At 58.3% G+C, this 20903-nt stretch overlaps 1 protein-coding gene and 1 non-coding gene across 9 annotated transcripts; both read left to right on the top strand.

The window, feature by feature from the left end:
- The first annotated feature begins 806 nt into the window (after nt 1–806).
- On the top strand, nt 807–19742 carry TNPO2 (transportin 2). 8 transcript variants are annotated; one of them, XM_042928534.1, is made up of 25 exons: nt 807–1075; nt 5715–5826; nt 6444–6519; nt 6602–6751; nt 9232–9338; nt 9425–9558; nt 9653–9734; nt 9809–9931; nt 10030–10148; nt 11227–11287; nt 11390–11555; nt 11761–11913; nt 13250–13475; nt 13680–13851; nt 14301–14387; nt 14467–14574; nt 14661–14819; nt 15375–15462; nt 15649–15747; nt 16321–16416; nt 16681–16786; nt 17069–17168; nt 17247–17321; nt 17454–17581; nt 17665–19742. In XM_042928534.1, exons 2-24 carry the CDS (start codon nt 5728–5730, stop codon nt 17559–17561), a joined length of 2694 nt encoding a protein of 897 aa, XP_042784468.1. In that variant the 5' UTR covers nt 807–1075; nt 5715–5727; the 3' UTR covers nt 17562–17581; nt 17665–19742. The 8 variants fall into 8 exon arrangements, with proteins under 8 accessions (XP_042784468.1, XP_042784471.1, XP_042784472.1 ...); XM_042928537.1 differs by having other exon boundaries at nt 941–1075; nt 16711–16786; XM_042928538.1 differs by lacking the exon at nt 807–1075 and adding an exon at nt 4149–4221 and having other exon boundaries at nt 16711–16786; nt 17454–17555.
- Nucleotides 13531–13600, top strand: LOC122214699. The gene has a single exon (XR_006200074.1). It is a non-coding gene; the product is annotated as a small nucleolar RNA SNORD41 (small nucleolar RNA).
- Nucleotides 19743–20903: the final 1161 nt, after the last annotated feature.

Here is a 20903-nt window from a genome sequence, read left to right as displayed (position 1 = left end):
CCCAGAGATGAGGCTGGGCCGGGACCCGGGGAGGGGAAGAGGTGGACGGTTGGGGGTTGAGGAAGTGAGCAGGGCTAGGATCTGGACTCTGGCGGGGCTGCTCTGTCCTGCCAGCTCCCTGCAGCCCTCCCAGGGAGGCTGGGTCGACCCCACCCTTACGTATATGTGATCAGCAGCACAGATGCCACCTTGCAGAACATGACTGTTGACATGTCAGGGGATGGAGTGTCCTAAAGGAAGCCTGACTCCCCTCGTGTCCTTTTAGTGCTCCTTGTACTTCTGTGCCCTCCTGGAAGCTGCCTGGCTGCCTGTTCTCCAGTGAACCCACAAACGCTTTAAGACGCCCGTGCCTCCTGATGATCCCTTCTGGAGTCTCCTAGACCTGGAGTGACATCTGGGTCCCCCCCAGCCTTGGGCCCACCTCCCAGGCCTTCCCGTGCAGGAATGCCGAGCAGCTGGCACTCCTCCCCATCCCAGATTCAGGCTCCCATCCCCCTTCCGTCAGGAGGACCACGACTTGGAAGGTGATGGCAGATCGTGAGGGCCACCTGGTGCCTGGGACCTGTGTAGGCAGAGGGACGAAGGCTGAGGTGGTATCCACCTGGCCTCAGACTGACAGATCCAGCCTGTGGGGGATGGGGTGGGCCTTCCAGACACGGAGCACCCAGACAGGCAAGACTCCTTGTTTTAGTGGAGCTAACATTCTAGATGAGGAAACAAGAAACAAAATAGAATACAGAACACATCACACATCGGAAGGTTATACGTTCTATGGGGGTGGGGGGGTGTATGAAAGGGGGGCAGAGATGAGCGTGGGAGAGATGGCAAGTTTCAGTTGGTCAGGGATGGCCCCGAGAAGGTTAACATTTGCCCCAAATTCTGAGAGCAGTGAAGATCCTCGGAAGTGTTCGAGGCCAAAGGAACAGTAGGTGCAAAGACACCCAGCTGAGAGCACCCCTGGCTCCTCAAAGAGAAGAGCAGTAGCGGGCTTCGGACAAGGAGACCTGCCCCTCTCGCTTCCTGCTAACTTCCTGCTGCAAGGCTTGTCCGGTTTATCTTCCACATTGGCTCAAAGGTCTCTCCCTCCTGTTTTTTGGGATGGTGAGCTGGCCCAGGTGTAACTTCGGCCTCGGGGATGTAGTGTTGGGGGAGGGGACATAGAAGGCCGATGGCGCCACCCTTACCTCCTCCCTCAAAGGCACCAGCAGCCGCTGGATCTTTAAAAAGAAACACAAGTGGGAGAAGTAGGTCGCCCCTGCAGCAGCTCAGCCTCTTTTCTGGAGTGTCAGGAGGCAGGAGGAGCTGATGGGAGTCCCAGCATCCCCCTTCACTGCATTCACCAGTCGTGACCTGGGGAAAGCCTGAAGGGGAAGGAGAATCAAATTCAGGGTTTGGTGAGTCACACGGTCGTGGCTTCAAACTATTCTGATGCCTGTTGGTTGTGTGATCTTGGGTAAGTCACTTAGCCTTTCTGTCGTTCAAGTTTTTCATCTATAAAATAGGGGTAAAATACAGAAACATCGGCAGTGTCAAGGTCTTTTTTCTTTTTTTAAGTTTATTTATTTGGAGAGAGAGAGAGCGTGGGCGCGAGCACAAGCAGGGGAGGGGCAGAGAGGAGAGACAGAATCCCAAGCAGGCTTTGCACCATCAGCCCAGAACCCGGTACTCACCAACTGTGAGATCATGACCTGAGCTGAGATCAAGAATCTGTCGCTTAACAGACCGCACCACCCAGGCGCCCCAGAGTCAAGTTCTAAAGCAAGGGCAATATTGATGAAGTCAACATTAACCCTGACATTGTTTGAAACAGCTGTCATTATTCTCTGGGTGAAGCAGTTGGCTTGGGTTGGGGGACGTATGGTGACCTTTAAACGTGGGAGCAGCGTGAAGAGATGCTCAAGCAGAGACACTGTTGTAAACGGAGAGGCCTTTGTCTCCCATTTCAGATTAACAGTGGAGCACCAGCTCCTTGAGTTTCTTTTTTGCACTGTTTCTAGCTGAAGTAAATTTCTAGTTGAAGTAAGTTTGCTGTGTACAGGGCTGTTGTGAGAATTACATTAGGAAATTGCCTGACAGGCAGTAGGGTAGGTCTTAAGAAATAGTGAAATGAGGGCACCTGACTGGCTCATTCAGTAGTGTGTGACTCTTGATCTTAGGGTTGTGAGTTTAAGCCCCACTTTGGGCATGGAGCCTCCCTTAAAAAAGGAGGGAAAAAGTCTGGATTCAGTACTCAAATCCACTAGATGGGGAGAGGAAGAAAGACTTCCATGATCACACAAGGGCCGATACCTTGGACCACAAAAGCAGGGTGGGTCACTTTATTCTGCCCAACTCTCCTCTCCCCCAAGGCTTGGCGCGGGACCAATGGGATCTTGACTTATAATTTTCTTTTTGAAACTTGACATATTAAAAGAAGGTGAGCATTAAATTTTCTCGCCCATCTCCAACTCTCTCCCCACCTGACCCTTATCTGGAGCAATCCCCAACCCTGAACAGAAAACTCCCACACCCGTTCCCGAAACTTCCCGTCCCAGCCCCTCAATGTCACTCTTCCTTCTGCTCAATGCCCACCTCCGGGGGGGGGGGGGTTCCAGACCCCCGGGTTTTGAGTCACAGCCAGAGTCCGTAAGCGCGGCAACGCGGGCGCGCGGTGAGACGGGATTTGTAGTTCTGGGGCCTCGGGGCAAGCGAGGGAAGGCCATTGCGCATGCGTAGGCGGCGGGTTTCCGCACGTGTCTCTCCAGCCGGGTTTCGGTACAGCAAAGGTGGGAAACTGGGTTGCTCCTGTAGGGAGTCTTCCCCGACTGAGTGGCGTTCGGCGCCATCAGATCCTTCTGAAACCTGGGAGGCCCCAGTGGAGAGGTCTTCGGCACCTGTTTTTCATGAATGAACGGAGGGGGGCTGACTTTGCTAATGGAAAGTGGGCTGAGAAACGTGCCTCCTTCCTCCAGGTTGGGGCAAAAACTGACCTGCCTGCCCTGAAACCAAAAAGTTCTTGAGGCAGTGCTGGCTTGCCCTTTGGGATTAGAGGCCTAGTTGATTAAGTCAATTCAGTAAATATTGGTTTAGGGTGTGGCTGAATACAGTGAAAGGACGGCCTTGAGGTCTGGGGGGTGGGGGGGGGTGGGGGGCGGGTAAAAGCCACGTTTTTAAAGACAGTTTACGGCAGGCCTGGTAATGCTTAACGTGATGATCTCCAACCCAGCAAACTGTTCTTATACCCATTTGACAAGTGGGGAAACCAAGGCTCAAAGCGGCAGGAGGTTGCCCACCTTGTTATTGGCCTGGCTAGGAAGAGGGAAACAGGCGCTCCAGGGTCTCCAGCTCCTCCCTACTATCCTGCTCTGCTCTTAAAAGGGGTGCCCTACTTTGTCCTCAGGTGGCGAAAGGATTACGAAGATGCCTTTCATCATGACCCTGACCTTGCCTAAATTTACTGGGCTCTTTCACCCTATTCAACTTAGGCCTTTTGCTTCAGCGTTTATTAATTTCATTTAGAATTTCATATTCATGTGGGTTTTTCTCAGATCCGCATAAAAAGTATGAAACGGTACTGGAAAGCAAATAACACAAAATGTGGCAGAGGCTTCTTCAGGAACGCAAAGGTGCTCCGCTCCCTTCGTCCGGCTTTCCTTCCTTTGTCTCTGGGGTCTAAAATCCACCCTAGGCTAAGTCTTCTCTGGTCTTTCCACGAGGGCGCTTACTGTGCTCCTCCCAGGAGCATCCTCTGGATGCGAGGAGAAAGACACAGTTCGATTCCCGGAGGAGTGGGGGGACAGGCGCAACTAGCTGTGGCCGAGAGGTTACCGGGTCCACCAAACACCTGAAGTCCCCACGCGCCACCAAACTCCGCTCCCAGCAAAGAGCCGCTGTCAGGCGGCCGTGAGACACGCTGAGAAAACGAGACGCTGGGAAGACCTAACGGCCAGAGAGGCCAGGAGAGCCGCCTACTCTCCTGTCACGTGACCTGGTCTCGGCGGGGACCGGTTCTCCCCGGAGCCAGGCCACGTGTTATGACTGCCTCTCCCCATTGGTTCAGCTGGGCCAGTTTGAACGGTGTACGGAAGCCGCCGCGGCCCATCCACGGCCGCGTTTTTTTTTTTTTTTCTTTTTTCTTTTTTTTTTTTTTTTTTTTTTATTCCCTCTCTTTGGCTCCCTCCTTCCGCGCGAGTCTCAGGAGAAGCCGCAGCGCAAGGCGCCGCTGCTGCCACCCGGGGCCCGGTAAGTGGGCCTTACCCGAAGCTTGACGGGCTCGGCCCGGGCTTGCGTTGACCCCCGCCGGGGTCCGGGTCTGCGCCGCGCGCGGCCCGGCCGTCGGGACCGCGCCTGACTGGGAAAGGCCGAGAACCTGGTTTGGGCCCCATTCTCGAGGCAGCGAGAACGGGCCGGGGCGGGGGAGGGGGAAACCGAGCCGGGCTTAGGGGGTGGGGCCTCGGAGCCCGGCCAGACTCTGGTGCCTCGAGAATCGGGCCAGTGGGGCGGCTGGGGTCGGGCTGGAGGGGATCTGGGGGAAGCGTCTGGGGACTGCTTAGGGCCTGATTGGGGAACATCGCGAGGATCGGGTGTGTGTGTGGGGGCTATTTTGGTGGAGCTTTGGCTGGGTCTGGTTGCGGGAGGCCTCGGTGAAAAGTTGGGGGGTCTTCTTGGACCGTGACAGGGAGGGGCGTCAGACTTCGTTCTAGAGGGCTTTGCTGGGTCTGACTTCGAGGCGTCGCTAGGATCCGTTGGGGGGAAGGCTCCGGGCGGTGTTGGCGGCCAGGCCTAACTGGGGGAAGCTGCAGAGATCGGACGAAGTGGGTTTCCGGCTCGAGGTGGTGGGGGGCTTGGCTGAACTTGATTGGGGGAAACAGCAGAGATCCGTCAGCAGGAGTTAATGCTGACTGGGGCAGGGGGCGGGAGGGGGGAAAGACTTGGCCAGACCTGATTGGGGAAAGCGACGGGGACCCGTCCAGGGGTCATCTTTCGTGGGGTGGGCGGGCTTGGCTGGCTGTCTTTCCGAGAGGGAACTCGGACCTGTCTGGGGATTGCTTCGGGCCCGATGAAGGGGAATCTATGGATGGAGTCTGGCTAGGCCAAAAAGAGGAGAGTCTGGCATCCGGCTCAGTTTGGAGGGACAGATTAGAGGGGGTGGCAGGGATCGGGACGATTGGAGCACCTTGAGGCCGTGCATCTGGGGAGGCTCAGGGACCAGACCAAGGCGGAGGAGGCGGCTGGGATCTGGCGGAGCGTGAGGGCTGGATTTCGGAAGAAGAGGGTTCTTTGGGGACCGTGCCTGGACCAGGGAGACCGCAGGGGCCGGGGCGCTGTCGCGGTCTGGGGCAGGGCCGCTGGATGGAGAGGTGGCTGGGGCCTTGCCTAACGGCCGTGAGGCTGGCGGAAGCCGTAGGGCCCGCAGCCGGCGGAGGCAGCATGGGCTGCCCTGGGCCGAAGGCGCCGCGCTGGGCCTGATGAGGCCCCGCCGGGGCCCCGCCACCGCCTCCCGTGGCCCGCTTCCATATCCCCTCGCCTGCGCTCCCTAGCCCGAGACTGCGCGGACGTGGATGGCGCAGCTGGCGGGACCCCGCACTTGGGCTGGTGTGGATCGGGCGACCCCCGCCTGTCCGCCGAGGGCGCTCCCGTCGTGCTGCCGCTGCGGCCACCTCCACGGCGGCTCAGCCCGGGGCTCACACGGGGCCCCTGGGACCCAGCGCTGACCCTGGCCCCTACCCCCGCAGCTCACCTCGCGCCATGGACTGGCAGCCAGATGAGCAGGGCCTGCAGCAGGTCCTGCAGCTGCTCAAAGACTCGCAGTCGCCAAACACAGCCACGCAGCGCATCGTGCAGGATGTATCCTTCCTTCCTTCCTTCCGGGCCCAGGGGGAACTGGGCAGACATCTGCAGCCCCTGAAGGCCAGAGGAAGGGGCCCGCTCCCTAATCCCCAGACTCTTGTTCTGTCAGGAGCTACAATTGGCAGAGAGGCAGGGATCCGACCCCTTGGGTCCCACGTGCAGAGAAAATGTGGCCCTGTGGGGGAGGGGGAGGAGGAACACCTTTCACTGGCACTGGGCCGTTTGGTTAGTTTCACCGTCAGGATTAATTTTTTTCAATCGAGGTTTGAAATACTCTGACTTAAAGGTTAAGATACTTAAACCATCAGCAAGTTTCACTTGAAAATATGACTTCCCTTCTTTTTTTAAAAAAGCAGGCGACGTGGGACTGGTGGCGAGCAGGACTGAGTAGCAGCCGCCTCCTTCAGACAGAGGGGCTCAGCCATGCTCCCCCACCACCTGGATGAGTTTCAGGTGCCTGAAGTGCTGTGTTATTCTGGCATGGAGCTTGACAGGTGGGGTTCCAGGAGCTAGCCACCTCATCCCAGTGGGCAGAGGGACTTTCAGCCACAGGACAGTGAGGGGACCCACCAGGGGAAGGCCCTTGTCTCCCAAGTCCCTTAACAGCCTGGCAGAAACTCAAACAACTGAACCAGTTTCCCGACTTCAACAACTACCTGATCTTTGTCCTGACCAGACTCAAGTCGGAAGGTATGTCCTCAGCGCCCCTCCACTCCAGCCGGACCCCGCTTCTTCCCCTGTGGTCCCCTGACCCTCGGCCCTCTTTCCCCAGACGAGCCGACTCGGTCCCTCAGCGGTCTCATCCTCAAGAACAACGTGAAGGCACATTACCAGAGCTTTCCGCCACCCGTGGCCGACTTCATCAAACAGGAGTGTCTCAACAACATTGGCGATGCCTCCTCACTCATCCGAGCCACCATAGGTGAGAGCGGGTAGTGGGAATCGGCCAGTGAGGACCCCTGAGTTCTCGCTCTCAGCTAAGGAGCTTTTTAGCCTGTTAAGAGTATCAGTTCACTGAAGGCTCCAGTACCGTGGTTGGTAGTTCCGTTACGATTGCCATCTTACAGATGAGAAAACTGAGGCACAGAGATGTTAAGGGACTTACCCGGTAAGTGGCAGAGCTCAGAAGTGGCCAGTGCAGGTCTGTGCTCTGAACCACTCCCCCCGAAATAGCCATTCTTTCTTTTGAGGCCATCACTCAGTGTTTAGGCCCTGAGGGTGTAGCACGTTAGAACCCGAGGCCTCCCTGTCCTGAGGAGTTGGGCGTCTCCGGCTATTTCTCCCCAGTAATGAGATGACACGGGAGTTAGTTTTGTGTTGGAGCCTTCCTGGCTCTCGGAGGGCTGCCTGAACAAGTTAAGGGAAGGACGACGGAGAATTCTCTAGCTGTTTTACCCCAAGCTTTTTCACTACTGATAAACACCAACTCAACACTTTGTTACCGGCTTGCTTTTTTTTTTTCCCCACCTTTACTGAGCTGTACTTGACCCCCAATGGATTTATGTTGGTATTCTTTAAATTGTCAGCTTTTTAACGTTGCTTTTAGAAGAAAGTTGTATCTAGCTTTTTTTTTTAAGTTTACTTGTTTAGTTTGAGAGAGAGAGAGAGAGAGAGAGAGAGAGAGAGAATGATCAGGGGAGGGGCAGAGAGAGAGAGGGACAGAGGATCCCAAGGGGGCTCGGTGCTGATAGCACAAAGCCCGAATTCAGGGCTCGAACTTGTGCACCGTGAGATCATGACCTGAGCCAAAGTCGGATGCTTAGCTGACTAAGACACCCAGGCCCCCCCTAAAGTTGTAGATAGCTTTTAAATGAAAAGATGTTTGTTTGCCATAAAGAGCAGGTAACCTTAAAAACATGCAACAAAGACACAAAAATAGTATTAAGTTGGAATAGATACTGGGCCTGCCAGAAGTGCTGATCTTGGGGCCTGCGTCCTCTGTTAAGTGACCCTCAGCCCCGACGATACCCACTGTGAGACCAGTAGAAGGATCTGGACTTCCCGAGTTCACTAGATAGCCAGGTTCTGCTCTTAGTGTTTGAATTAAGGCATTGAAGCTTCCAACATCCCTAGGGACCCATAGTGGGTTTTTCCCCCCCCTTTTGAGTCACAGAGGGGTTAGGACACGTGGCCAAGTTCGCACAGACAGGGACAGGGCTGGAACTGCTCTCCCGAGTCCTCAGAGCCTACCCACCGCAGGTCACCCCTTTTCCAGCAGAAGCAGGAGCCAGAGTCATCTAGAGTGATGGCAGTGACAGCTTCACCCTGCTGGGGAAACACTGCCACCTCCTGGCTTTAAATCCTATGTCTACGTCACCCTCACCTGTGTTCCCTTCGGCCGTATTCGGCTCAGCCACCAGACCGTCTCACGGCCCTGCCCTGCACTTCACACTTGGGTTTCGAATCAGCAGTACGAGGCCTCCCCAAGGCTACGTGGTCCTGCACAACCTGCCTCTGTCACCTCTCAGCCCTCGCCTCCACCTGCTCCCCACCCTCACCACCCCCTGCTCAGCCCCTCTGGCTCCTCACCTGTCTCTGAGCACACCCAGCCTGCCTTTGCACCTGCCCGGGATGCCCTTTCCCCAGGGAGTTGGACAGCATCCCCTCATCTCCTTCAGGTCTTTGCTCAGAGAGCTAAGCGTCACCTGGGCAAGGCCTGCTCTGGCCACCCGTTTTTAAATTGCTGTTCTTGAGGCTCCTGGCTGGGTCCGTCAGAAGAGCATGCGACTCTTGACCTCGGAGTCGTAAGTTCCAGCCCCACCTTGGGTGTAGAGTTACTCAAAAACTAAATAAACTTTATAAAAATTAAAAAAAGATTTTTTTTTAATGTTTATTTATTTTTGAGACACAGAGAGACAGAGCATGAACGGGGGAGGGGCAGAGAGAGAGGGAGACACAGAATCCGAAACAGGCTCCAGGCTCCGAGCGGTCAGCACAGAGCCCGACGCGGGGCTCGAACTCACGGACCGCGAGATCACGACCTGAGCCGAAGTCGGACGCTTAACCGACTGAGCCACCCAGGCGCCCCTCTAAAAATTAAAAAAAAAAAAAAAACGTTAAAAAAATTGCTGCCCTCACTCTCAGCCCTTGCCGGCCATCTTCTCTGCTTTCTTTCCCCCCCTTAGCTTTTGGCATCTAGCCTCCCAGTTCTTTTGCTGATTTATTTTTACCTCGGAGCCTCTCTCACTAGGCAGTCTGCTCCCAAGGGCAGGGCTTTTGTATGTAGCTCTGTGCTGCTTCCCTGGGCCTGCAACAGCTGGCTTACGGTAGGGCCCCGAGGATCTCGAAAGGAGCGTGTAGGGCTTCTGGGGGACCGCGCGCGGACAGCCTGTGAGCCAGCGGAGCGAGTGCGCGGCAGGCCCGCACCCAGCCTGAGGCGGCGTCCTTTCCCGGCTGCCCCAGGCATTCTCATCACCACCATCGCTTCCAAGGGCGAGCTGCAGATGTGGCCCGAGCTGCTGCCCCAGCTGTGCAACCTGCTCAACTCGGAGGATTACAACACTTGTGAGGTAGGTGAGCGGCTGTGGCCCGCCTGGCCGGGAGCCGGGGAGCCGGGCTGGGGTTCACATCCGTCTGCCCGCTCCTCTCCACCCAGGGGGCCTTCGGAGCCCTGCAGAAGATCTGCGAAGACTCATCCGAGCTCCTGGACAGCGATGCCCTCAACCGGCCCCTCAACATCATGATCCCCAAGTTCTTACAGTTCTTCAAGCACTGCAGCCCGAAGATCCGGTGGGTGTGGCTTCCCAGGGTGGGGGCGGGGGTGTGCGGAGGGGCTGGGCGGGGGCGGAGTCAGGGCCGACCCACGTGCCCCCCTCCCTGCCAGGTCCCATGCCATAGCCTGTGTGAACCAGTTCATCATGGACCGGGCCCAGGCGCTGATGGACAACATCGACACCTTCATCGAGGTGGGCTGCCGGGCTGAGGGTGAGCAGGGCGAGGGCCGAGGGCCCGGCTGCAGCTGATCCCACCCTCCCTGCAGCACCTGTTCGCCCTGGCCGTGGACGACGACCCCGAGGTGCGGAAGAACGTGTGCCGTGCCCTGGTGATGCTGCTGGAAGTGCGGATCGACAGGCTCATCCCCCACATGCACAGCATCATCCAGGTGTGCATGGCTAGCCCGGGCGTGCTGTGGGGTGGGCGGCCGGTGGGGAGTCGCCCCGGGCTGGACCAGGCCTTAGCCTTTTTCCCACCCTGCCCTAGTACATGCTGCAGAGGACCCAGGACCACGATGAGAACGTGGCCCTGGAGGCCTGTGAGTTCTGGCTGACGCTGGCCGAGCAGCCCATCTGCAAGGAAGTCCTGGCCTCCCACCTGGTCCAGTGAGTGCCACCGCTGCCCTCTGTCCCACCTCGGCCCCCACCCCTCGCTGTACTCTGCCTTCCCTCTGGTTGTCTCCTGTGTTAGTCTCGGTCTGTGTTCTCTGTCTCCGCTTACTTTCGATCCCTGTGCGTTTCTGGTTGGCAGGCGATAAGAAGATAATTTCTAATGACTTAAACACGTGGGGGCTCCTGGGTGGCTCAGTGGGTTAAGCGTCCGACTTCAGCTCAGGTCATGATCTCACACTCTGTGAGTTTGAGCCCTGCGTCGGGCTCTGTGCTGTCGGTTCGGAGCCTGGAGCCTGCTTCGGATTCTGTGTCTCCCTCTCTCTCTGCCCCTCCCCGACTCATGCTCTGTCTCTCTCTGTCTCTCAAAAATGAATGTTAAAAAAAAAAAATTTTTTTTAAATGCGGTAAATTATAGGTGAAAGAAATGAAAAATCAGCAGAGGCTGCAGGCATAGCTGGATCCAGGTGCTCAAAGGATGTCAAAGATGTCTGTGTAGTCTCAGACCTACTCCTGTGTTGGCTTTGTCCTCAGGCACGACCTTCCCTCATGGTAGTGCTGTGGTCTTCTGCTTACCTTCAAGCTTAGGAACCTCAGAATAAAGAAATTCTCTCTCAACCAGTATCTCCAGCAAAAGTCCTAGGGCTCACCTTCCTTGGCCAACTTGGATCACTCGCCTATCCCCGAGTCATGAATCATTTTCTCCTGAGGTGCGTGGGCACCAGCTGAGGGCGCCTGGCTGCCCTGCCTGTTTCTTCTCTAATCTGGCCCGTCCCAGGGAAGGGCCTCATGTCCTTGCCTTACAGCATGCTAGGGTTCGGCCACCGTTTGAAGCTCTCTGGCGTTTTCAGGGGTCTGGACTTCATTGAGTGGCCAGGTCTGGGTCAAGAGCCCTCGTGGGGAGCCAGGAGTCATGTCAGCTCTGTCCCAGTGACCATGGTTGACTAGGTTGGGATAATAGCCCTAAGTTCCATACACTGCCCCTTGGCTCCTTGTTGCTTCCCTTTTGCCCAGGCTGTGAGCCCTCCTGGGGACCCCTGCGTCCCATCCCAGTGAACAGCCTCTCTCCCCACAGGTTGATCCCCATCCTGGTAAACGGGATGAAGTACTCAGAAATCGACATCATTCTGCTCAAGGTCAGTCTGGGCCGACCGCCGGGCGTGAACAGGCAGGTGAGGGCTGGGGCGTTGGGGCTGCGGGCCCTGGTGGTGCTTAGTGATCTGTCCGGCCTTCCACAGGGGGACGTGGAAGAGGACGAGGCGGTCCCCGACAGCGAGCAGGACATCAAGCCACGTTTCCATAAGTCGCGCACAGTGACGCTCCCCCATGAGGCCGAGCGGCCTGATGGCTCGGAGGACGCAGAGGACGATGACGACGACGATGCTTTGTCCGACTGGAATCTGAGTGCGTGGCCTGGCCTGTGGGGCCTGGGGGGTCGGGGGCAGGAAGCCCAGGGGCTGCCTCTCGGGAGGTGATGAGGGGCCTCCTCAGAGCAGATCGTGACGACTCTAATCACGATCTCTGATCCTGGGGATACGGCCCAGGAGGCTGGCAGCCGCCCAAAGAGCCTCCCTGCTTCTGCCCCCCTCCCCCACCCCTCCCGTCCCAGGGAAGTGCTCGGCAGCTGCACTGGACGTCCTGGCCAACGTCTTCCGGGAGGAGCTGCTACCCCACCTTCTCCCCCTGCTCAAGGGGCTCCTTTTCCACCCTGAGTGGGTGGTCAAAGAGTCGGGCATCCTGGTGCTGGGCGCCATCGCGGAGGGTGAGTGCCCCGCCGGCCTGGTAGGGGCCTGGCCCCTGAGCCCCTCACTGGTGCGGGACGGGACGGGGCGGCCCAGGCAGGGCTGTGTCCGGGGTGTGGCCGCACAGCACGGGCGACGCCACCCCCAGGTTCTCTCTGAGGCCTGCCCTGCGCCCTCCAGACAGCTCTGGGATGTGAGTCTTCCCCACGGCCCGTGGGCCTGAATGGAACCCCCAAACCCCACAGTGCACACCCCCCCCCCTTGAATTCTCACAGACAGCGGTTCTGCGAGGCTGTCGGCACGGTTACGGTCGGAAAAGCGACAGGCAGCCTGCAACGCTTGCCCCACGGCTGGCAGCCCGGTCCCCCGGGCTCAGCGCAAGCCCGATGAGGTGGGGCGCATAGATGAAGAAACTGGGGTGCGGGGAGATTTACGCCGTTTCCCCGGTCACCCAGGGCGCGGCTGGGCTTTAGCCTGCCACCAGCTCCCAGGCTGGCCTGTGAATAGGAAGAGTCCACCGGTGGTGTTTACGCAGACCTCTGTCCTTTTCGCGCCTTTTGCGCTCCTTCGTCCCGGTGGGACGTACAGCTTGAGTTATAGGTGTCACCAGTGCCCGCCTCAGCCTCCAGGCCTCTCATAAAAAGTTCAGACGCGACAACAGGAGCCGTGTGTTTAAAGTTTATCTAAAGAAAGATTTCCTCACATAACCGGCCCAACGTACGTTACGTTAGCACGGGAACGTGAATTAACGGGTTATGTCAGGCGTCCTAGCTTTTAGCGGAAAAGGATCTCGAGGGATTGACCCGTAACTGGTTAAAATAGTTCTTGGGTCTTGGATCATTAGATGGCGTGCTGTTATCTGTGTTCTCCGAACAAGAGATTCATGTGTGGCTTTTTTTCTTTTTAAGAAAATGTGAAAAATAGAAAAAGCACAAATACCCCAGAAATGTTTCAAAAGAAAAGTACTTGGGGTGCCTGGCTGGCTTATTCAGTGGAGCGTGTAGCTCTTGATTTTGGGCTCGTGAGTTCGAGCCCCACGTCGGGCGTAGAGTGCAGGTCGAAAAAGGAAAATTACTTCCCGACCATTTTGGTCACCGTGCTGCCCGGCCATCTGTGAATTAATGAGTGACTGTCACGGGGTAGAGCCAGTGGAGGGGAAAGGCTTGTCCTGACGCTGCTTCCCATCGCGGCTTTGCCTTTCACCATTTCTGTGACTGGATCCATCGTGTCTGTGGTTCAACCTCCCAGCCTCAGTGTCCCCCTCCCCCATGGCAGGTGCCACTGAGCTCTGTGCAGAGGGTGAGGTGTGGCCAGGCCCAGCTGGGCTCAGGCTTGCCCTTGTGCTGCTGCTTGCAGGCTGCATGCAGGGCATGGTGCCCTACCTGCCCGAGCTGATCCCGCACCTCATCCAGTGCCTGTCGGACAAGAAGGCCCTGGTCCGCTCCATTGCCTGCTGGACGCTGAGCCGCTATGCCCACTGGGTGGTCAGTCAGCCACCTGACATGCACCTCAAGCCTCTGATGACAGAGCTGCTCAAGCGCATCCTGGATGGCAACAAGAGGGTGCAGGAGGCGGCCTGCAGGTGACCCTCAAGCCCTGGCCCCACAGCCCCCACCCCTGCCCCACTGGCTGCCTCCTGGGAAGTGATGATACTCCTGACCCTTGACGTCACGCTGATCTCTCACGTATTCGTACTGGCTGATCCCGGGTGCATGCCCTCCCCACAACCCCACCCAGGGCCCAGCCCCGCCTGCGGCCGCCCCCCTAAACCCCTTCCCCACTCCAGTGCCTTCGCCACCCTGGAGGAGGAGGCCTGCACAGAGCTGGTGCCCTACCTCAGCTACATCCTCGACACCCTCGTCTTCGCCTTCGGCAAGTACCAGCACAAGAACCTGCTCATCCTCTACGACGCCATCGGCACCCTGGCTGACTCTGTGGGCCACCACCTCAACCAGCCGGTGAGGCCCCACGGCATCTCCCTCTCTTGATCCTCACGCCCCTTTGCGTCCAGTGACCTGGCGGCAACCTCGTGTCGCACGCACATGGCCGTGACCTCGAGAGGCAGACAGACGGACCCTGCTCCCGCCCTCGCCCTGCTCCCGGTCTAGCGGGGGAAACGGTTATGCGACAGTGTGGCAAGTGCTGTGCTGGGGAAACTCAGGGGCCTGCGGGAACCAGGAGGCGCCGACCTGGGCTCCGAGGGGGGCGGAGAGGGGAGGCCGGGGCTAGGGACGAGAAGGGCCTGGGGGTCTGGCTGGATGGCAAGGCCCTGTAGGGCCCCATGAGCCACAGCAAGGAGCCCAGACCTCATCACTCAGGCGATAGGTGCCTCTGAGTCACGAAGAGCCCTGCGGGTTCCAGGCTGCCACCCCCGTGCGGGGGCCCCAACTTCACGCTTCCTTTTCAGGAATACATCCAGAAGCTGATGCCTCCGCTGATCCAGAAGTGGAACGAGCTCAAGGACGAAGACAAGGACCTCTTCCCTCTGCTAGAGGTGGGTGGGCTCCAGGCCCTCTCCCAAAGCCCTGCCCCATCCTTCCTGAGTTCACCTCTCCTGCCTTCCGCCCGACCAGTGCCTGTCATCGGTGGCCACCGCCTTGCAGAGCGGCTTCCTGCCCTACTGCGAGCCAGTCTACCAGCGCTGCGTCACCCTGGTGCAGAAGACCCTGGCCCAGGCCATGGTGAGCATCGCACCACCCCTGCCCCGCCCTGCGGCTGCCCCAGCCCGGGCCCGCTCCCCTTACCCGCCTGCCCCATCTGTGCCCAGATGTACACCCAGCACCCTGAACAGTATGAGGCCCCCGACAAGGACTTCATGATCGTGGCACTGGACCTGCTCAGCGGCCTGGCCGAGGGCCTGGGCGGCCACGTGGAACAGCTGGTGGCCCGCAGCAACATCATGACGCTGCTCTTCCAGTGCATGCAGGTGGGCGGGCCCCTCGCAAGCCTGACTTGCGGCCCGGGGTGTGCCCCGCGGACAACAGGAGAAAGGGACCCGTAGGAAAAAAAAGCTTGTGCTTATTTTAAAAAGTGATTCAAAGAAGACATGAGTAAAATCTTGTTGAAAAACAAGGAGCTCCCAGCTGGCTCAGTCCGGGGAGCATGTGACTCTTGATCTCGGGGTCGTGAGTTCCAGCCCCATGTTGGGCATAGAGATTCCTAACAAAAACAAAGGTAGAAAGAGGAAATAGGAAAGCATAAGCCCCTCCCACTTGACGTATGTGCACACCCCCAGGGTCTCCGGACGGGCAGCAGTTAACCCCTGCCCCTTCCTATAGCGGTACCGTGAGCAAAGCCCTGCAGTTCACGGGCCCCGAGTGCCCGTGATGGGGCCTTGAGCTTCCACGACGGGAAGTGGCAGGGTCAGGCCGTTCTCCCGGGGCTGCTCCTCTAGCTGGCCTGCTGGGAGGGATTAGTTTGGGACCCCTGCTGGTTGGGGGGAGGGGCATCTTGCCACGCCAGCCCTGCTCTGACCCCCCAGGACTCCATGCCTGAGGTCCGGCAGAGTTCCTTCGCCCTCCTGGGAGATCTCACCAAAGCCTGCTTCATCCACGTCAAGCCCTGTATCGGTATGATGCCCATCTCGTCACCCCTGTGACCCCCAGCCCTGGCCTCGAGTGATGGAGAAACGACCCTGGGAGGACAATGACCAAATCGGGATGTATTCGTACTGTCTGATGGGGTCTGCCCGGGCCAGGCCCGGGAGCTCACCCTGGCTGGCCCCCCTGCCCAGCACTCTTCTTTCTCCCCACCAGCCGAGTTCATGCCCATCCTGGGCACCAACCTGAACCCTGAGTTCATCTCTGTCTGCAACAATGCCACCTGGGCCATCGGCGAGATCTGCATGCAGATGGGTGAGTGTGCTGCAAGTTGACGGGCCCCGCGCTGTCACCCACATCGGTCTGTTCCCTGTTGAGGGCAGACCCCTGGCCGTGCCTGCCAGGCCCCTGGGGAGAGAGCCCCGGTGCTCCTTGAGGATTGCCGCAGTTGGTCTGGCAAGAAGACCTCTCTGAGTGGTTTCCGCCGGGAGACTCCCAAATGGCTGAAAGGCCGTCTGTGATTGGTCTTCCTAAAGAGGCGGGACAGGCGGCCTGTTCTGACTGGACTTTTGGCGACCTCCCGGCCCCACGCAGTTGGCCCACTGGGATTGGTTGGGAGACTTTGGCGGCTTTCTCCCTCCCCACCTACCCCCACAGGGAATCTGGGTAATGCGGTCTCGCCCCGGTGTTGGAGCTGTGACTCCAAGGAAGCTTCTGGCGTTTGCAAGGCTTGGGTCTGCCCCTGGTTGGCCACGGGTCCTGAGCCGGGGACCAGCTGGAGAATGTTCTCCGTTCCCTCAGCGGTTGCAGGGGGTCAGTGTGTAGATGCAGCTGAGGTCAGCATGGGTGGTCTGGGCTGTGCGGGGCTCTGACTGACCGGTCCCCCAGGGGCAGAGATGCAGCCCTACGTGCAGATGGTCCTCAACAACCTGGTGGAGATCATCAACCGGCCCAACACCCCCAAGACGCTGCTGGAAAACACAGGTGGGCACCAGGCCTGAGCTGTTGCCGTCCCCTTACCTGGATGGGGTTCCCAGCCGGGAGGGTAGTGCCGAAGAGACCTTGGGAAAGAAGCGGGGAAGGTTTCTGGGAAGACGTGGAAGGGGGTTCTGAGGAGAGCCCCGAGAGAGATGTGGGCCTCGGGGGAGACCCCGGTTGGGCCTGTTCCCTTGGGGCCCATGGGGCGGGGCTGGTGCCTCGTGCCAGAGGCCCCGCCACGTACCGTCCCGGGGCCGCTCGGGGTTGCAGGTCGCCTGACGAGTCCCTCTGCCATTCCAGCCATCACCATCGGCCGCCTGGGCTACGTGTGCCCACAGGAGGTGGCACCCATGCTGCAGCAGTTCATCCGGCCTTGGTGTGTGCCCCCCTGCGTGGGGCCTGCGTACGGTGGGCCGGGCGGCAGGGCGGGGGGGGTGGGGGGGGTGGCAGGCCCGCCCCTAAGTGCACGCGTCCCGGCCCATCGCCCGCCGAACCCTCGCTCCCGCCACCCTGCGTAGAAACACAGCGCACCCCGGCCCCACCACCCGCTGACCTGCCGCTCCCCACTGACCCCCCCGCCCCCTGCCCCCCCCCACCACAGATGCCCATCCTGCCCCAGCCCTGCCGGCTCACTGCCTGCTGCTCACCTCCCCCACAGGTGCACGTCCCTCAGGAACATCAGGGACAACGAGGAGAAGGACTCGGCCTTCCGAGGCATCTGCATGATGATAGGCGTCAACCCCGGGGGCGTCGTGCAGGTTGGGGCAGCTGGGCCTGGAGGGAAGGCGCGGGGGCCGGGCCCGGCGGCCCCTCACACGGGACCTGTCGTGTTTCAGGACTTTATTTTCTTCTGCGACGCCGTGGCTTCCTGGGTGAGCCCGAAGGATGACCTTCGGGACATGTTTTATAAGGTGAGCTCCCGCGTGGCCCTGCTGGATCCCTGGGAGTCGGCAGCCGGGAGGGCCTCGGGGGGAGGGAGGCCGAGCTCCTCTCGCTCTGGCCTGGGGCACCCCTCACCCCCCTGCCCCCCGGCCTCCCCGCAGATTCTCCACGGCTTCAAAGACCAAGTCGGGGAGGAGAACTGGCAGCAGTTTTCTGAGCAGTTCCCGCCTCTGCTCAAGGAGAGGCTGGCCGCCTTCTATGGGGTCTAGATGAGCCTCGCGACCGCCAGGTGAGGAGGCTGCCCGTGGGGGCGCTGTGGCTGTTGTAGGGGGGCGGAGGGGTGCAGGCCCTGACCCCCGCCTCTCCCCACAGGTTTCTGTCTGCGTCGTTGGAGGGGTTGCTGGGGAGCACGCTGCGTCCGGAAGTCGCCGTGCCCTGGTCGAGGGGGGTTAGGGAGGAGTGAGCGGGACCCAAATCCAGACGCCTTCCCCGTCCACCTACCTGCCATGGGTGTGTGTGGCCTGCCGGCCAGCGGGCGAGTGGGTGGGGTCTCCACACTCATCCTACAAACAGGGGAGGGGGGTGGGACTTCTTGGCAGCAAGGGCCCTTTGCTCAATCGGGGTCACCTCGGGCAGCCCACCTGGGCCAGCCTCGTGGGAGGGAAGATTCAACACGGCCGACCGAATCCGGCTTAGGATGAGGCGAGGGGAAAGCAGGCGGGGAGGGGGGTCCTTGTAGAGACACGTACACTCACATGTACACACGTGGCCACACGCATGTGCGGCGCTGCAGCCAGCCGGGCTGGGCCAGCCGCCCCACCATTTCCCCGACTGCATGGAGACAGTAGAATTAGTGAACCCCTGAGTTAACCCGTAAGGCCTTCCGTGTAACCTGCATCTAGAGTTTAAGAAGCTTCTGCTGTTTTGCCGGAATTGGTGACTGGGGAGGGCTGGGTGGGTTGGGGGGCCTCCGCCGGGACCCTGGGGCGGGGAAGAGGACGGCTGTCTTCAGGCCGCCCGAGTCAGCTCGCGCACGCTTCGGACCTGCTCCGCACACTTCCTGCCGGCTCTGTGGCATCCACAGCCCGTACGTCCCCCTCCTTGTTGTGTCCCAGCTGGAAGAGTGGGGACTGCCGGAGTGGCCGAGGCTGGCCAGAGGTTGCCCTTTCTCCCCCCACTGTGCTCCAGTGACTTTTGAAGACGCTGGGCCAGGACCTTTTTCCTGAAGAGGGCCGGGGGCAGCCAGAGCTGCTGACCTCTACTCCCTGCGTCTCTCCATAAGCAAGTGCGTTTCAAGGGCAGTCTGTTTCTCTGTGCTTCTTAAGAGCCCTCCTCTCAGGTTCCAGCCTGAGTTTTAACACGAGGGCTGGGGCCAGGGCATTTAATTGGTGGGGACAGAGGATGAACGTTCAGGCTTTGCCAGCAAGAAGCAAATGAAGGGCTTTGGAGGAGGAGAAGGTGGTACACCCGCGACCCCACTCTCTCTGTCCCTGGGGCTTCCTGTCTTCATGGCTCCCAGCGGGCTACAGGACCCCACCAGATAGGGGCAGTGATTCTAGGGAACCTTCTGGGAATGGTTGGAGATGCAGTCACAGTGTGGGCGGCACTCCTAGAGGGGCGAGGGGGGTGTGGTCACTTCTCACTTGGCCTCAGAACTGAACCGGGCCCTGCAGCCCCCTTAATGTTTTCCTTTTTCTCCTCCCTTACTTTTTGCTTTTCTGGGGGTCCTTTTGTGGGGCTTTGACTGGATTCCTACATCCTGGGACTTGTTCCATTCATCCCCGCAGGGCCCTGGACCCGGCCCCGTTACAGCCTTGTGTCTTCTCCCAGACAGGGTCGGGCCCTGCCTCGATTCCAAGGGGTACATGGTGCACATTCCATAAACTCAGCTGGCTTCCTTACCCTGTCAGACTCCCAACAGGTCTCTGGAAGCCATTTGTTTAAAAAAAAAAAAAAAAAAAAAGGAAAAAAAAATTAGGTACCATTGAATTTTCTGGTAATCCAGTTTTTTGGGGCATCCTCTACTGGGCCTTGGGGGTTGTGGGTGGAGCGGCTGGCTGCTGGGATTGGTAACCCCTTCTCCACCCAGGATGGGGGGCTCCAGCCATTCAGGAAAGGGAGCCTGGTTCTAGTTTTCTTTCTTCTTCTTCTTCTTTTTTTTTTTTTTTTAAGAAAACTATTTAATTTTTTAATTTATTTTTGGTTGATTTTTGCACAACGAAGTTTCAGCTTCTCAACCTTCTTCCCTGCCCAGGGCTGCAGACCCTGACTGGCCTCGATCTGCAGTTCCTCTGTTTTCCACATCCCTCCTTCCCCCTCCCCCTCCTCCTCCTACGGGCTCCAGGGTCTGTCCATTTGTTACTGTGCCGTGCTGGGGATTGGCGCCGAGGTGGCGTGAGATTCCACTTGTGTAGAACTTTGTTGAGTAAAGATCAGTTTCTTGTGAAACACTTGGTCTCCGTCCAGCCTCCTGTATCCTCGGCTTTGGCAGTAAAGACGTGGAGGGGCTTGCCTGGGACGCTTTAGAAGTAGGGATGCACAGGACTCAGGAAATCATTGGCGGAGTAGGGAAGTAGGTAAGCATTAACAGCGTACGTTTCTTGGTACCTGGAGCCTCTCCCCTTTCTTCCCAGTGAAATGGAAAGGTGAAAGGGAATGACTAAGATTAAATGTCCTAACACACACGTGTAGTGTGTTCTCCAGAATGTAATTACAGGTCTCTTGAATTCAGTAAAAGGGAGCCTTTAGTGTTGCAGATCCCCATCCGCCTTAGACCAAACTAAGGGGCAAAGCCTTGCAGCACTCCTCTCCGCCTAACCCCACCACTCCGGGTCATGGGGCAGGTTAGATGTTTTTATAAAAAGCTCGGCACCGGGCCTCTTGGAGGTGTAATAAGTAAGTATGAGTGACCGTTACTGAGGCAAATGAAAAACTGCTAAGCTCTTGGGGACACACAGCCTCAGAATACAATCTTGTTGCAACCTCAATAGGGCCCAAAGTCACGTGCATCATCTTGGGGGAGAAAAGCGGACACGGACATGCATCCGGCATCCATTCAACATACATTTTTAGCGAGGGCACAGGAGATAAGTAGTGCAACAGTCATCTGTCCCATAGAGAAAAAGAGGGGAGGGGAAAGAACATTGGGAAAATGGTCAGTGTTACCGTAGGGTACTGTGGGGAGGCCTCACTGTGAAGGTGGTAACCGGTTAAGCATCCGACTTCTGCTCAGGTCATGATCTCGAGGCTCCTGATTTCAAGCCCCGCATGGAGCTCTGTGCTGACAGCCCAGAGGCTGCATCCGATTCTGCGTCTCCCTCTCTGCCCTTCCCCCGCTTGCACTCTCTCTTTCTCCCTCTGTCTCAAAGATAAATGAACATTTAAAAAAGAGTGAGGCAGAGAAAAACAGCAAGTGCTCTGGGATATTTATGTGGCTCGGTTAACACCGCCTGGCTCAAGAGAGGCTTTCAGTAAGTAAGAGAGAAGTAACGATTATAGGGAATTCAGAGGTTTGTTTCACCGGGGACTCTGCAGTACAACTGCACCTTTCTGGCTCCGGAAGGAGAGACAGGAGTTGAAGTCCCTATAAAAGCCCCAGACTTTGAACTCAG

The sequence above is a fragment of the Panthera leo genome, chromosome A2, assembly GCF_018350215.1.
Source record: "Panthera leo isolate Ple1 chromosome A2, P.leo_Ple1_pat1.1, whole genome shotgun sequence".
NCBI lineage: Eukaryota > Metazoa > Chordata > Mammalia > Carnivora > Felidae > Panthera > Panthera leo.
This window is presented reverse-complemented; position numbering and strand designations above follow the sequence as displayed.

What these genes read in the sequence shown, in the direction of transcription:
- TNPO2 (XM_042928538.1), top strand. Translation starts at nt 5,728, where the DNA reads ATGGACTGGCAGCCAGATGAGCAGGGCCTGCAGCAGGTCCTGCAGCTG. An exon ending in CCACGTCAAGCCCTGTATCG is followed by an intron (nt 15,463 to 15,648) that starts GTATGATGCCCA and finishes TCTCCCCACCAG; the next exon opens with CCGAGTTCATGCCCATCCTG. An exon ending in CAGCAGTTCATCCGGCCTTG is followed by an intron (nt 16,787 to 17,068) that starts GTGTGTGCCCCC and finishes CCTCCCCCACAG; the next exon opens with GTGCACGTCCCTCAGGAACA.